General features: G+C 40.3%; 1 protein-coding gene across 1 annotated transcript in view; it reads left to right on the forward strand.

Annotated features, from left to right (window-relative positions):
* Positions 1 to 10168, forward strand: part of smim14 (small integral membrane protein 14) — a 29267-nt gene extending 19099 nt beyond the window's left edge. The window contains exons 3-5 of the mRNA XM_080188629.1: positions 1799 to 1847; positions 4643 to 4791; positions 6158 to 10168. Coding sequence (XP_080044755.1) covers positions 1799 to 1847; positions 4643 to 4791; positions 6158 to 6196 — 237 coding nt within the window. The 3' untranslated portion in view covers positions 6197 to 10168. The remainder of the gene's footprint in view (positions 1 to 1798; positions 1848 to 4642; positions 4792 to 6157) is intronic.
* The last annotated feature ends 7410 nt before the right edge of the window (positions 10169 to 17578 follow it).

A 17578-nucleotide genomic window follows, 5' to 3' on the forward strand; every position in this document is an offset into this window, starting at 1 on the left:
ATGAGAGTTGACTTGGAGAATTTATTAATGTGGAAAAGTAACAAATGACATTGCCTTGTAATTTGGACCAGATACTTGTGTCTGCTGTATGTGCATTTCTTCAAATTTTCTGGCAGATTATTTATAATTAGATGAGCCAGTGATCAGAATGACCAGATGATCAGAACCATCAGGCTGCTTTATTTCACTGTAAGGTGAACGTGCAAAGCAACAGTTATTCAGGTTTGCTTTGTTCAATCATTTGCATTTAAATGCAAACATTTGCATTTAAGCAATTTCACGAAAATAAACTGCTATAGTGTTGCGTGCAGCCATCTTCAAAACAGTTGACCAGTGTTCAACTCCTGGCCATTGATGTGATATCATCTGTAGAGCACTATTGCACGTTTGTGCTAAATTCTGGCCCCACCCAGAGACAAAACTGCTCAAACTATGAATTCTAAGGCATTTAATTGAATGAATTAATGACATATATAAGTTTTTAAAAAAAACTCACAATCATTAGAGTGATGAAATGCTTTGACCAAAATAATGTACCTTTGTAGGTTTCTGTTGGCTTCAGTTGTAATGGCCATCATAATGGCCATCAGAGGAGTTATAAATTAAACATAAACCAGTTTTGAATACATTGTAGCATAAGCAATGCAAATATTAAACAAAGGACTTCATGATGGCATTATACCAGTAGGTGCAGTATGTTTACTTTTAAAAAAAACACAACTGTGTATATTTTAATTTTTTCATCGTTGCTGAAGTTATCATTTTAGTTCCCAAGTCTGGAATTGCGGAAGTGCTGACATATCCACCCAAATGTGCTGTAAACTTACCCACCCACTAAGTAAATTACTGCTGGCTAATTTGGAGCCAGTCCCATCGGAAAGCCAATTCACTGAGCATTCAACAAATTGGTTTTTGTGTACTGTTGGTGTCTTGAGGTTGGCCAACGTGGCTGTCGATGACTGGCATGTTGTTAGGATAAGCTCTGTGTGCTAAGAGATGCAGTAAAGCTTGGGGCCACTGCTGCAGCCATGGTGTAATCTGCACAGTCGCTGCTATAATGCAGTGGCTACACAAGTCATATTTTCCACCAGCAAGATGCTCCTGTTAGCCAAAAAAAGGTGTTCTACTGACCACACAATTGATCAATGCCGTGAATGAATTTCGTTGCCACTGCCATGCCAGGAACGTAGTGTGTATGTTCCAACATTTGTTTGGTTGAATCAAACAGCATGTTCCTTCAGTTGTTCCTAATGGGCAGAGTACAAACTGTACTCAACCAACAGGCGCTTGTAAAACCCAAAGAAAAATGTCATCTTTTAGATGTGATTCTGCGTTTGGGCAGCTACTCAATCCTAGGTGCACTAGTAATTACACCAATTTAAGATAATCAATCGTAATATGGCTCATCTCCCCTTGCTAGAAATGGTATACTTTTATACCCAGGGCAGAATTTTACCAGAATGCCTGCCCGAGGCTTATACAATCCCAATGGAGGAGAATGCCATTCTCCAAGCCTTGCCTGGCCCTTTAATCGGGGTGGGTGTACCGGTAAAATTCTGGCCCCATCTCTGAAAACAGTGTTTGAGACTTCTGCCTTTGACACATTACCCAGCAGTCAGAGTCAACTTGCTGACCAATCGTTACCCTTTCTTGTGGTATAAACTGTTATACAATTCTTGTGTATCCTGACGAATGCAAGTTCAAAAACTTTGGTAATATGTCTTTTTGTTTTCAGCCACTTCTTAAATGACTTATGGTTCACAAAAATATGAAATTTGTTTTTTCTCTTGTATTTCAGCTGCGACAGTCACAATCTTACTGTACAGACAATGAGTGTCTGCAAGAACGTAAGTTCTGCTTTGACTTAAATTGATTAATCAATAATTTTGCAAAATATCAGTTTGCAGATTAAAAATTTTGGTTGCAGTATGAAAGGTCGTGGACTTTCAAGTATTCATGTGAACAAATTCCAAAATTTGCCTAGCTGCAGGTTGGTAATTAATATAGTAAAATTTATTTTATTCAGCATTCTAGTAATTGGAATTCTGGGGTGGGATCTGTTAGTTCTGTTTTTTGACCGAAGATGTGTTTCATCCTGCAGAAATCAGCACTAACATTTGTTCCCCGTCAGTCCCACTCTCTCTCAAACCCTAATAATTGTCAAACTCACCAGCACTTGTATATGTAATAAGTGGTTTACCCTTACTTCAGTCTCAGTCTCCCATTGTTCTTCAACACCACATTCTCTTGGCGCTACATACTGCATTCATGCACTATTGCACCAATTGCGAGACTTCTACACCCACATCAGAGTAAAATCATCCAAGAACTTTGCAATTGGATATAAATGTGGAACTTGTCTTGCATCTTAGTTAACCAGCATATTTGAAGAATATTCCTGGAGTACACTGGATAACTGAGATTTTGCTGTATTTTGGAATTTTAAATCAACATAATATTGTCCCTTTACCACAACCAATCTATCAGATGAAAATTAAGAAATAAGCTATTATTTTACTGACCATGCCTTTTGATTTGTAATTTAAAGGAATAGAGTCTTATTACTGTTTGGTAGGTCTTTCAATCACTTGTGTGCAAAGCAAAAGGCAGTTTTCATGATAGACCAGTGTCCACGAATTCAAACTTGCAGTCAGCATGTGCTGTGAATGGGATAGTGGACTGCAGCAGTTATAATGATGCTTTTCTACATGATTGTGCACTGGAAATTAGCTCATTATTTTTCAATGTTTAAATTAAACTAATAATCAAATCCTCAACAAGTGAGGTAGTTGCATTGCAACAACCTGTATTTGTACAGCAATTTAATGGAGTAAAATGTCCACGGGGACTTTACAAGAATCTGTTAAAACAAAATTCCAAAAGCTTGATCAAAGAGGTAAGTTTTAAGGAGCATCTTAGCCATAGTTCAGTGGTAGCGCTCCCACCACTGAGACAGGTTGTGGATTCAAGTTCCATTCAAGATTTTGAGCACAAGATCTAGACTAATGCTTTAATGCACTGTTGAAAGTGCTGCTTTTTGAATGAGATGTTAAACAAACGTCCAGTCAGCCCATAATAGTTCCAAGTGTTGTATTGCAAACTTTGTGCAATGCATTGTGAACCTCATTCAGGAGTTGTTTTTGTTTTGCCGTTCGTTGCTAATCAAGCTGCTTCCACTGTTGAAGTCCAGAGTTGACCCCCATGTTTAGTATAATGCCAACAGAAATTGTGGTGTAAAGACAATCATGCTAGGGTTGCTGGTTGGCACTAGAGTTATATTATTTGTATCCACCACCCATTGTAACTACAAGCTCAGGCGCAGCCATTGGGCACTAACTGAGGAGCACTGTCTCTGAAGTGTTGGGTTTAATGAAAAAGTAGTTGCATAGCTGTGCCATTTTCTTCAGGAAGACTCTATAGACAACTTCAGCCCCAGAATAGGAGTTTCCTCGGATGGAGAAAGCTAGCACGAGGAGGCATGGCTTTAAATTAAGGGGAGGTAGTTATAGGACGGATGTCAGGGGTAGGTTCTTTACCCAGAGGGTGGTGAGGGATTGGAATGCCCTGCCTGCTGCAGTTGTAAATGCACCTAGTTTGGGGGCGTGGATAGGTTTATGGATGAAAAGGGATTGGTTTAGGTTAGAGGGTCATTGTTTTTTAACTGGTCGGCGCAACATCGTGGGCCGAAGGGCCTGTTCTGCGCTGCAATGTTCTATGTTCTATGTTCTACTGCTGACTGTCCAGGTAAACCTCAGTTTTATGCCATTATCTCCTTCCAGGCTGGCACTGAGGTCACTTGTTACTATAATTTGTGGAGCGATCACCAAACTTTGTAGTCCCAATGTTGTTTCAGGTATTTTGTTAAAGCTTCCTAATTACAGTTTACTCAGATGCTTTATTGTTCAAAGGCTAGCCTCTTATGCAAGAGAAACTTTGTATGGGTAGAAAACCACAAATTCAAGGAAAAAAAACTACTTGAGAAATCTTTTCCCAAAAACGGATTTAATCCAGTATATTTAATCTAGTTCTACTTTTGTTTTTGTAAAAAGAAATCTAATTATTCATTGAATATGTAGATGTCAAAGCTTGGGAAGTTGCCCCTTTTAAATAGTTTAGCATTTGCTTCCATATTTCCAAACAAGTTCTGTAAAATATGTTGGTTTCGTTGGTCGGAAAACACACTAACCTTTGGGGAAAATATCTTTGAGATATTTTGCTAAATGGATCTCCTGGATTCACCACATCTGCATTGAATACACTAATTGTTACTGCTCATTTTTTACTTGTATTGTGTATAACTAATTGCAAATTCCTATTTGGCATGATAGAGCTTAAAGGGTAAAATAAGCAAACTTTTACATATGAAATGCCTCCATTATTTTAATAAACAACAAAGACCTGGATTGATATCAAATGAATGCTCCTATAGACACCTTATCTCCTTTAAAAACAGTGGTTTTAACTTATCGGGGGGAAACCCACAGGTGAGATGCATCCTGCCCAATATCATTACTCTTCTTTGACTTCAATCTACAAAAATATTGAATGAGCTATAAAACCAAAGTTGCACCCAGTGGATGAAGATGAAATTATCCCCATTTTATGTCTGGTAGTATAATAATTTGATCTGTTCTGTCTATAGTACCTGGACCAAATGCTTCCAGTGATGGTGGAATGACACTGTCAATGATTATGATGGCTTGGATGATCATTGCCCTTGTGTTATTCTTGATGAGACCTGCTAGTCTGAGAGGGTATCAAACAGGTGGAAAGTCACATGGGTCACACAATGTAAGTTGGTTTACATATACATGCTATTTCACTAATTACCTAAATGTACAGCTGTATCAGGTTTTCTCGGAAGTATCCAAGATGATTCTGACCGAACAAAGAAAAAGTGTCCTGCACACAATGACAACAATATGCCAAAATTTCTTTTGAAAGATCTGACAGACATGAAGCAAGGGATGGCAACAAACACCTCAGCTAAAATATTGGGCAAGAAGACCATGTAATATCGATCTTCTTGTGTCATCAATAGGCCTCCAAGAAACAGTTAACCATTTGTGGAGGTGGCGGTATCATGTGGGAGGGGGGAAATGAGGGGTGGCCATTTTAAAGTTTGGATACATTAAAAATTGCATCTTCATCAAATTTCTGCTTCCTGGCTGCGCATTCAGGCAGATTGGAAGGAGCATTTGTGCTTTTGGAGGCAGAAGGTTCAAGTCTTACTCCAGAATTTGAGGACAAAAATCTAGACTGGCACTTCTGTGCAGTACTGAAGGACGACTGCACTGTCAGAGGTGCTGTCTTTCTGAGTACATGTTAAATTGAGACCTCATCTTCGCTCTCAGTTGGATATTAAAAATCCCATGACACTATTTCAAGAAAAGAGTAGGGGAGTTACCTCCAATGTTCTGGACAATATCTGTTGATCAACGTCACAAAAACATTGTCTGGACATTATCACATTGCTGTTGTGGGATCTTGCCATGTGTAAATTGGCTGCTGTCTTTCTTGCATTAAAATGATAAGTACATAATTGGCTGTAACAGGTTTTGGAATATCCTATGATTCTGAAAGGCCCTCTATAAATACAGATTTATATTTTGTAAAATCTTGTATTTCTTTATTTTAGGGAAAAAAACTCTTCTCTCCAATGAGAAGCATACCCAAATTTGGTCAAATATGTTACAGACATAGGATACCTCTTTGCATGTATAAATAAGGCCAGTGCTGCTTTCAGGTGGCCACAACAGTATGAATATGACATTTTTTAGTGTGCATTTTGATCTATAATATTGCCACTCTCCTATGGGAATATTGCAATGGCCTAAGTTAGTTTTGTTTCTTTGCTTCGTTTCTGCTGCAATTAGATTTGTTCCAATTAATCAAATGTCATATGTGTTACTTCAAAAGTCTAAACTCTACATATGGTATCTTGGAGTACTTGTCATATGCTTTTTATTTTATTATTCTGCAGTGTTTTAGTGGCCAGATATAGTGTGTTCCCCGTAGGTCATAGTAATTTAGTTTATTTAATTTTTATGTACTTGTGAAACTATTTGAACTCTTGACAGTATATACTGCGAAAAGTATTGAAATGAAGTAATATTGTCAAAAATTTGAAAATAATACAGTTTAATTTACTTTCCAGAATCCAAGGCAAGATCCCCCTGCTCCTCCAGTGGATTAGATCGATGCATATTTTGCAATTACCAGTCAAAAAAACCAATGACCAAACCAATGACTGTGGCCTGAATAATTCTCGAAACTCTTTACTTATATATTTTACTAATATTTTCTTAAAGATTAATATTCTCTCTATAGTCCTTAATGGTTGAACAATTAATTGTATCACTTAAAAAATCAAACATATATACATATAAAGAAATAATGAAAACATTTTCTTTTCCAAAAACAACTATGAAATCTGGATCAGCATCCCCAATGAATTGCTGCTTTCACCCAGATAAAAATGCTGCAGGTTCATTTTTACCTTGCATCGTGCAGGGACAGTGGGATAGGTGTCACAGCTGTCACTGTACCTGGTACTGGACCATCACATAATACAAGCAGGATGAAACAAATCAAGTGTACATTGTCCTAAAAATGTTTATATTACATTTTGCTTGTGCCAATTTTTGGGTGATAATGAGGCAGATGGTGGCGCAGAGTAGAAAAGGGGGTGAACATTGCCAAGTAAAACAGAGGCTTGGTTGTTCCTTAGTTTTTCATGCTAGTTGATTTTATCCACAGCTTTTTTTTGTGGGAGCTAGTCAGCAAACCTTTCATAACAGTTGTATTTCAAAAGTTTTATTGTTTTTGTTTTCTGTGCAGTGCAGTATGTTCCAAATTCCTTCTTAGTTTCATCAATATGCTTCATTTAAATGTTCTGGTATTCTGAGGTCAGTATAATTTATCCTGGTGCCAACATATATTACAAGTGTATTTACCTTTTAATTATGTATTAGTATCCTTCAATCATTAGGATGCATTATATACTTGTGTACAATTCCAGTGCCAATATTGTTCTATATTTGCTGCCAATCTATAATATTCAATTGGAAGACAAAGTGGCTCATTTCAATTCTACTCCACTACCATAAGATTGTTAATATATTATGATAGCATGTTGGCTAAGCCCTGTAAACTGATCGTATGCCGGATTCAAGTGATTTTAGTCACGACGATTGTGTTGCATGAAAAGATTGTTGCCAGTATCTTTTAGGTGAAATTTTATTTTTTTAAATCTCTCATTGAAGAAAGTACTGCCTGAGTTCAATGTTAAAATGTCTTTGTTCATTATTTATTTAATTGTGAACATATGAGATGCTTCTTTCAAAGGCGTTTCTGTCTGAGACCAAGATAGTATGGTATGGAGCAGTAACATCCTTAACTCATGTTTGCTATTTCTCACTTGACTCTTATCTAAATCTTATTGTTGTGAGGTACTGGGGCTTCCCCATGGAGGTGAGTGGGGGGTGAGGGGTCAGTGGGAGGTGCTTAGGGAGAATCAGGGGACCAATAATCTGCTCATGAATTCCTACCAGATCGTGTAGTGCAGCCTCTTTAGACCAGGAAATGGGAAGAAAATAAACTTCTCCTTGAATTGAGTTTCAGCCTGGAGTTTGTTAGACTGTATGTGTTCCATTGCCTTTATTAACACGGTTCTCCCTACTTTTTGTTCATGATTCCTGTAATTTTTTTGTATTGAAATATTTCATACACAAGTTTAAAATATGACCAATATGGCTGCCACCTCTGGTAGGCAGTAATATTGATGGCTCTGAAATGGCCTCTGTATCTGAGCCATACTGAGCAGCAAAGTGTGAGGTTCAGTCCATGGTATGATCCACAATAATTGATTTTGGCAGGGGAGTGGAAACAATTGGATGTCATCTTTATGGGTGAAGGAAAAAGCAAGTCTCTACTTTGCAGTTGTTAAATGAACTTCATGAGTTCTGGCATTGGGTCAGGATAATGAGCTCAGTTATGATGCTCCAGGTGGTTGAACAGCTGGCAAAAATACTCAGCAGTGCTAATGAATATTTGGGCAATGCAATCGAGGGCAATTCACACCAGAGGAACATGTCCCAGGGATGGAACAGAGGCTGAATGAGAGAGGATAAAATTGGGGAAAAACTAATATGGTATTGAAGTTACCATTGTTCAATTGATGTGTAGAATAATGCTGATTTAATATGACACTGCCCTATTTGAGGAAAAAGTGCAATATCATTTATTGTTTCCTCAGTTTGAAGGCCCAACATATTCAGAAAAACTCAACTATTTTATGTACTATATGAATAAGATACAAAAGGTGAGATGTGCGTGGAAGTACATTGGCGAAAAGTGTGGTGTAAACCTTTCTGAAGAAAATTTGGGTTCACAATCAATAAATGATATAATCCACAGCCAATACTGAGCTTACAACCAATCATTAATTCCATATAATAACTGGGTACCTTCAACATTTTAAAATCCTCTAATAGTGGGCCTCCTGTTTACATAACAGCAGTTCAAATCCATTTATTATGTTAAACATGTAATTTGGTAATCCAGTAGATTCTGGATCAAAGGCAAAATTCATGTCTTACCTAAGAACGAGCATTGTATCCATGGTGCAGTGACTTTTTATATAGGGTGGGTGAGGATTCACTAACTTTTGACCAGAAAGAAACCTGTATCTTGGTTGAGGATCAAGTTTTCCAGTTGAAGAAAATTACGAAATAAATTGCAATTAATTTATACTTCTGAATCCTTCTGAAATGAAATTGTAATCCACAATGGTTTCAGTGGAAGAATTTGAATGCAGATGTGATTTCCTACTTTAATTTCTCAATGTCATGCTTGGTTTCCATTTATTATAATGTACAAATCAAATGTATTTCCTAATTTACCAATGGAAGTGGAAGCCAAATTATGAGGATGACAAAATCTCGCCAATGTCTAAGAAAATGCTGTGCTAACCATTTATACTTTTTTGTTTTGTCCCCTGAATTCAACCAATGCCACTGAATGCACCAAATTAACACTGCTTCATGTTCTGATAAATATTTGGAGTTAAATTTTTTTTAGAATATACTTTAAGGATCTGCCCTTCAACTAACAAACTTCATCTGAAGCCTCATCGTTCCCTTGTTCCAAAGGCACTTATAAATTACAATTGTGCTATAAGTTTGTGCTGGGGAAATAATTCATTCTTTTTGATTTTGTAAAGGTTTTTATCCATTTGTTAAAATGACATAGAGTTATCAAACAAATCTATTATTTTAATATTTTCTATAAATTCATAGGACAAATTTCTCTCATTTTACTCAAAGGAGCAAAACTTCAGTTTTGTTTAATGTAGACAATTATATCGCCATTGTACTTCTAGGAAGTTTTTTGTTCCTAATATCTCATTTTGATTTTAGTTTTTATTGTAACTCTTAATGGAAGATGCTGTAAATTCAACTAATCCCACTGATCTCTGATGCATTCCATGGTTCAGGTCTGTGACTGACTCCCTTTCATCTACCTCCATGTGCTACCTAGAAATCTTTGTTGGACTGGAACTACTAGGTGATAACACATGAAAGGTAGTTATGTCATTGCACCCAAATAGCATAGTACATGTACTAATTTTTATAAAGCAAAAAAAAGTGCATTCAGGTTGCAGAGTATCTTCTGATTTCTCCGACATAGGTATAGGAGTCTGAAACCAAGTGCAAGTTAGGTGCTATTACACAAGGAAAGTAAAAATTGGAAGACAAGCCACTCTTGCTCTTTTCATAATACCTAATTTCGGAACAGGAGCGGGAGAACTGACTGTCCACTTTCTAAACTACACAAGATGTGGAGGCAAAGCATGGGAAAAGGAGAAACTTGTCCTAAATTGAAAGTTGGACACTGTAGTAATACAACTAATATTGCATCTTATTGCTATCAGATCTTCAGAAGGAACTATTCTTTTATTGCTGAAATGATGTAAATTAGATTTCTAAACTTGCCAAAAGGTCATAGTCATGTTAAAGATTTACATGAAATGATTGCTTGACCCTTGATTTCTGCTAATGTACTGTAATTAGTGCTATTCAAGGCTTTTAAAAACTTAAAAATTGTTATGGGGAAAGATGGCTTTTACTATGCACTTTTTGTTCAATATTAAATGGTTAGAAACAGAGAATGAAGTTTGTTTTATTTTTGTTTGCAGTGAGTGGCAAAAGAAGGAACTGTTTGAAATAAACCATTTAATACATTTCACAAGTGTATATAGCACAAACATCTTACTGGCAATGACTGTTAAGCTAATATTTAAATACTTGCGTCTATTCATTCGTTCCAATAAAATTTCAGCAATTTTATCCATACAAATAAATCATCATAATTCTGACTTCGAAAAATGTGGACCATCTTAACACAATGTAATTTTAATTATAATTCTTTTGGCCAAACTAGTGTGATTGTCACTAGTATGACATCAAGATTTAAGCAATTATAGAATTCAGTATAGATTGACATTAGTAACCTCTAGTTTTTGTTTCAACCGACCAGGACTATGGGCAGAATTCTCCCATAGTCCTACTGGTGGGTTCAAGAGCAGGCAGTAGGGAAGAAATTTGCTGGGAGTCTAAAAATCAGTTTTACGCTGATGTGAATTTCCTGTGAGATCGTCCTGTAGTGCCCGCCATGGAGGTCAACGTGAAACTGGTTTGCACCTCAGTAATGGGATGCAGATGAAGACCTGAACGGAATCTTTCACTAACTTACAATTCTCTATGGTACCAGAGGGAAAACACACAGGTCCAGAACATGTCTAGAAAAACATACCATGATGTGGAGATGCCGGCATTGGATTGGGGTGGGCACAGTAAGAAGTCTCACAACACCAGGTTAAAGTCCAATAGGTTTATTTGATATCACAAGCTTTTGGAGTGCTGTTCATTCACCTGATATCAAACCAACCTGTTGAACTTTAATGGTGTTGTGAGACTTCTTACTAGAAAATCACCTGAACAATAGATGGGGCTGCTTCCAGAGTTCCAAGTGTGAGCTGATCAATATGGTGAAGAAAGCACAACTTAAAAATGGCAGGATTTTCTGGTCCTGTCAAAGACACCCTTTGTGGCAGGTTCTCCAGTGGCAGAATGGGTGAGCCACACAAAATGCAGTAGACATCAGCAGGACTGGAAGATCCTGCCAATGGTAAGCCACCTCCAATGCATTGTTTGCTGGAGCAGACGAGGAAGGAGCATCAGAGAGAAAGCTAAGACTTTACCTGTTAAAAACCTGTTTAAAATAAGTTTAAAGCACTTTGTTCTTTGTAGAACTGTTTAAAGCATTTACTTATTGTATTTACTGCTTTAAGAATTGTGAGGGAGTGATTATCAGGCAGTTGTGGCCCATCAGCTTTAATTATCAAGTGTCCACACGGTGAAGCCTTACATTGTTTGCTGGAGCAGACGAGGAAGGAGCATCAGAGAGAAAGCTAAGACTTTACCTGTTAAAAACCTGTTTAAAATAAGTTTAAAGCACTTTGTTCTTTGTAGAACTGTTTAAAGCATTTACTTATTGTATTTACTGCTTTAAGAATTGTGAGGGAGTGATTATCAGGCAGTTGTGGCCCATCAGCTTTAATTATCAAGTGTCCACACGGTGAAGCCTTACATTGTTTGCTGGAGCAGACGAGGAAGGAGCATCAGAGAGAAAGCTAAGACTTTACCTGTTAAAAACCTGTTTAAAATAAGTTTAAAGCACTTTGTTCTTTGTAGAACTGTTTAAAGCATTTACTTATTGTATTTACTGCTTTAAGAATTGTGAGGGAGTGATTATCAGGCAGTTGTGGCCCATCAGCTTTAATTATCAAGTGTCCACACGGTGAAGCCTTACATTGTTTGCTGGAGCAGACGAGGAAGGAGCATCAGAGAGAAAGCTAAGACTTTACCTGTTAAAAACCTGTTTAAAATAAGTTTAAAGCACTTTGTTCTTTGTAGAACTGTTTAAAGCATTTACTTATTGTATTTACTGCTTTAAGAATTGTGAGGGAGCGATTATCAGGCAGTTGTGGCCCATCAGCTTTAAATCAGCGCCAAGTTTAAAAGGAGGCCTGGTGTAGATAGCGGGCAGCATCGGAGCGGGCAGCGGAGTGAGAGGGAAGCAGAGTGAGCTATTAGGGCTTAATATCAAAAAGGGCTGGAAGGTAAAAAGGCCAGGTGGAAAGAACAAGGAAAAAAAAATTTTTTTTTCAAAACTACTACAGCAAAAAACAAGGAAAATATTTTTTTCCCACAACAAATTATATTGAATAATGGAGGGGCATGTGATGTGCGGTTCCTGTATGATGTGGGAACTGGTGGACCCCAGGGTCCTTCCCAGTGGCCATGTCTGCAGTAAGTGCAGGTTGCTGGAGGAGCTCCAGCTCAAGGTGGATGAGCTGGCCTCTGAGCTACAGACACTGAGGCTCATCAGGGGGAGAGAGGGTGTCATTGTCAATGGGGTGCAAGTGACATCCACCCCCCCTAGACTGTCTAAATCTAAGGGTCAGGAACAAAAGGGGGCTGCTGGGAGGAGGAAGGGGGGTGAGGAGCGGAGGCCTCAGCCTCTTAATCTGCATAACAGGTTTGAGGTTCTTGCTTCCAGTCTGGAAGAGGACGAGGCAGGTGAGGTTGGTGAGCAAACTGCACACGGTACAGTGATGCAGCAGGACATAGGCAAAGAGAAGGGGAAAAGGAACGTAGTAGTGATTGGAGATAGTGGGGTGAAGGGTATTGACACTGTCCTTTGTCACAATGACAAAGTGCACAGAAGGGTGTGTTGTCTGCCTGGTGCTCGGGTACAGGATGTCGCAGCTGGGCTGCAGAGGAATCTGGAGTGGGAGGGTGAGAACCCAGTTGTGGTGGTACATGTGGGTGCCAGCGACGTAGGCAAAGTGCGGACTGAGGATCTGGGGAGGGAGTATGAGAAGCTGGGAATGGAATTAAAAAGTAGAACCGACAAGGTGGTCTTCTCTGGGCTACTGCCTGAACCGTGTGCAGACGGGCGTAGGGTTGACAGGATAAAGGAAGTGAATGGGTGGCTCAGAGATTGGTGTGGGAGGAATGGGATCGAATTTATGGGGCATTGGCACCAGTATTGGGGTAGGTGGGACTTGTTCGGGCGGGATGGGGTTGGTCTGAATCGTGCTGGGACCAGAGTGCTGGCGAATCGAGTAAAGAGAACTGTAGACAGGGCTTTAAACTAATTAGGGGGGGGGAGGGTGCGAGGGTAGGTGATGTTAGGAGGTCTACAGTTAAGGATAGGGTACAGGTAAGGGAAGAGGCCGAGGATGTCCCAAGTGGTGGCGTTACGGCAAATAGGGTCCAGAAGAAGGCTGGGATGAAAGCGCTTTATCTGAATGCACGAAGCATTCGGAATAAAGTGGATGAGCTGGTGGCGCAGATCGACACAAATGGATACGATCTGGTGGCCATTACAGAGACGTGGCTGCAAGGTGACAGGGACTGGGAGATGAATGTACAGGGCTATCAAGTGTTTAGGAAGGATAGGCAGGAGGAAAGAGGGGGTGGCGTAGCTCTGCTGATTAAGGACAGCATCAAGGTGGTAGCAAGGGATGATATCGGAGCCAAAGAGCAGAAAGTGGAATCGTTGTGGGTGGAGATTAGGAACAGCAAAGGGAGGAAGACGCTGGTGGGTGTCGTCTATAGGCCCCCGAATAATGATCTGGAGGTGGGGCGGGCTGTTAACGCGCAAATAAGTGCGGCGTGCAGGAATGGGACGGCAGTAGTTATGGGGGATTTCAATCTGCATATTGATTGGTCGACCCATGTTGGACGAGGTGGGCTCGAGGAGGAGTTCTTGGAATGCTGCCGGGATAGTTTCCTGGAACAGTGTGTGTTGGAGCCGACGAGGGAGCGAGCTATCTTGGATCTGGTGCTATGTAATGAGGCGGGTAGAATTAGGGACCTTGAGGTGAAGGAGCCTCTTGGAGAGAGTGATCATTGTATGGTGGAGTTTCTGTTGCAGATGGAGGAGGAGAAAGTGGGTTCCCGGACACGTGTCCTTTGTTTGAATAGAGGGGAGTATGGTAGGATGAGAGAAGAATTGGCGAATGTGGACTGGGGGAGCGCGTTGGAAGGTAGGTCTGCTGAGGAGCAGTGGAGGATCTTTAAGGAGATCTTTCTTGGTGCTCAGCAGAAATTTATTCCGATGGTTAAAAAGGACAGTAGGAAGAGAGGTAATAAGCCGTGGATAACGAAGGAGGTGAAGGAAAGTGTTAAATTAAAAGCGGAGGAATTTAGAGTAGCAAAGAGCAGTGGGCGAGAAGAGGATTGGGAAAGGTTTAAATGTCAACAAAGATTGACAAAAAAGTTGATAAAGGAGGGTAGAAGAAGCTATGAAGCTGGGCTAGCACTTAATATAAAAAAGGATAGCAAGAGTTTTTATAAATATATAAAAAGGAAGAGGCTGGCTAGGGTGAACGTTGGTCCCTTAGCGGATGAGAAAGGGGACCTAGTGGTAGGGGATGGGGATATGGCTAAGGTCTTGAATAACTTTTTTGTTTCTGTCTTCACGGAGGAGGACGTGAATAATTTGCCGGGTGTTAGCGATGGAAAGGTGGTAGGACTGGAGGGTCTTAATGACATTACTGTTACTAGAGAGGTGGTGCGCGACAGACTGGAGGGGCTGATTGTGGACAAGTCCCCAGGACCGGATGGAATGCATCCGAGGGTTCTGAAAGAAATGGCGGAGGTGATAGTGGATGCCTTGGTGGTTATTTTCCAGACGTCGCTGGATTCCGGGGAAGTGCCGGAGGATTGGAAAACGGCTAATGTTACGCCGTTGTTTAAGAAGGGTGCCAGGCAAAAGGCGGGGAATTATAGGCCGGTTAGTTTAACGTCTGTGGTAGGTAAAATGTTAGAATCCGTCATTAAGGAGGAAATTGCGAGGCATCTTGAAGGAAATTGCTTGATAGGGCAGACGCAACACGGTTTCATTAAAGGGAAGTCGTGTCTGACCAATTTACTGGAGTTCTATGAGGATGTGTCTAGGGCGGTGGATAGAGGAGAGCCGGTGGATGTGGTCTTTCTGGATTTTCAGAAGGCGTTTGATAAGGTACCTCACAAGAGGTTACTGCAGAAGGTCAGAGGACATGGAGTTGGGGGTAGGGTGTTAGCGTGGATAGAGGATTGGTTGTCAAATAGGAGGCAGAGAGTGGGGGTCAATGGGTGCTATTCGGATTGGCGGTTGGTGACTAGTGGGGTGCCCCAGGGGTCGGTGCTGGGGCCTCAGCTATTTACCATTTATATAGATGATCTGGAGGAGGGAACCGAGTGTAGGGTGTCGAAATTTGCTGATGACACCAAGATTGGGGGAAAGGCAAATTGTGCGGAGGGTGTGGAGAGTCTGCAGAAGGATCTAGATAGGCTGGGCGAATGGGCCAGGAAATGGCAAATGGAATTTAATGTTGGCAAGTGTGAGGTGGTCCACTTTGGTAGGAAGAATGGTAGGAAGGACTATTACTTACGTGGCGAAAAACTGCAGCAGGCGACGGTGCAGAGGGACCTCGGGGTCCTTGTGCATGAGTCGCAAAAACCCAGCCTGCAGGTGCAGCAGGTGGTCAGGAAGGCGAATGGGATGCTGGCCTTCATAGCGAGGGGGATTGAATATAAAAGTAGGGAGGTCTTGCTGCAGCTGTATAGGGCATTGGTGAGGCCGCAGCTGGAGTACTGTGTGCAGTTTTGGGCGCCGCACCTGCGCAAGGATATTTTGGCCTTGGAGGGAGTGCAGAGGAGGTTTACTAGGCTGATACCGGAGTTGAGGGGGTTGAGCTATGAGGAGAGGCTGAATAAACTAGGCTTGTACTCGTTAGAGTTTAGAAGAATGAGGGGAGATCTCATTGAGACGTATAAGATGATGAATGGGATGGATAGGATAGAGGTGGAAAGACTCTTCCCGCTCAAAAAAGACAGTAGGACTAGGGGGCACAGCCTCAAGATAAAGGGGGGGCAGTTCGGAACGGAGTTGAGGAGGAACTTCTTCACTCAAAGGGTGGTGAATCTCTGGAATTCTCTGCCCGTTGAAGTGGTGGAGGCTGCCTCGCTAAATATTTTTAAGAAGCGGGTTGATGGGTTTTTGATAAGAGAGGGGATTAAGGGTTATGGGGAGAGGGCGGGAAAGTGGAACTGAGCCACGACAGATCAGCCATGATCTTATTGAATGGCGGGGCAGGCTCGAAGGGCCAGATGGCCTACTCCTGCTCCTATTTCTTATGTTCTTATGTTCTTAAAATATGCCACAGTGGAACCGAAAAATCCTGTTTTATGTTTTGGGTATCATAGTATCTTGCAAAGCCACAGGCACTGCTAACCTTGAAGAAAGGTCCACACAAAAACCTATTGATCCCTGTGGCATAGATTTCCCCATTTCTAGCATGATTAAATTTGGCACCAAATCAGAGTGATTGCCACATCCAGCAACAGTGGTTATTAATCAGAATAAGCACCAAATGTTATCATGGAGAGCAAATCAGGAAATAGAATGCACTGAAGCTTTCACTTTTAATTAAATATAGCATGGAGACTGAAATAATTGTTTGGGAATGGGGCCTGTACATGGAGGTTTTGGGAAGAAGCTGAAATAAGAAAACTTAAAAAAAAATTGATAATTTAAAAAGTATTTTATCATGATGGAGAATTTTGACATGCCCCAAAATAAAGTGAGCATTTCAGGGCCAGGGAGGCTACTTAATAATAGCTACAAACTTAATACATCATTCAACAAGGTGCAACTTTTTCAAGGATTTTTATGGCAAGATAGATGAACAGGAATAGGCTATCAGCCCTCGAGCCACTAATCAGTGAGATCTTGGCTGACCTGTATCCTAATTCCACTTCCCTATCTTGATTCCTTATCCTTTAATATCTTTGGCTAGAAAAACACTAAAGATCTCAGATTTAAAATGAATTGAGTTTGCATGTGCTGCTTTTTCTGGGGAAGAGTCCCATGCTCCTACCCATTTTGAATGAAAAAATGTTTCCTAACATTGCTCCTGAATAGTTTGGCTCTGATTTTAAGATTCCACTGGACTCCATAACCAACAAAAATGCCTTTTTTTAAAATCTTCTCCATCAATTCCCTTCAATATGGGAAAAAAAAATCAAATCAGGCCTAGTTTATAACCTCTCTTCATATTCTAATCCATGGAGACCTGGTAATATTCTGGCACATCTACAGCATACTCTTTCTAAAGGCCAATATATTCTTCCAAAGTGTGTTGCCCAAAGCTGTACATTTATGTGCTCTAACCAGGGCTTTGCCTAACTGTAGCAAATCTAACTCTAGCCATCTAGTTATAAAGACTAATATTCCAGTGAAAAAAGATGACTAATACACACAAGGTTAAAGTCCAACAGGACTTGATGAAGGAGCAGTGCTCTGAAAGCTTGTGATTCCAGATAAACCTGTTGGACTTTAACCTGGTGATTGTGAGACTTCTTACTAGGCCCACCCTAATCCAACACCAGCACCTCCACTTCATCAATACACAAAAGGGCAGCGATAAGGGGATATTTGGAAAGAATCACTGGAAAGAATA

The sequence above is a fragment of the Carcharhinus amblyrhynchos genome, chromosome 1 (assembly GCF_965287045.1).
Source record: "Carcharhinus amblyrhynchos chromosome 1, sCarAmb.v2.hapA, whole genome shotgun sequence".
Lineage (NCBI taxonomy): Eukaryota > Metazoa > Chordata > Chondrichthyes > Carcharhiniformes > Carcharhinidae > Carcharhinus > Carcharhinus amblyrhynchos.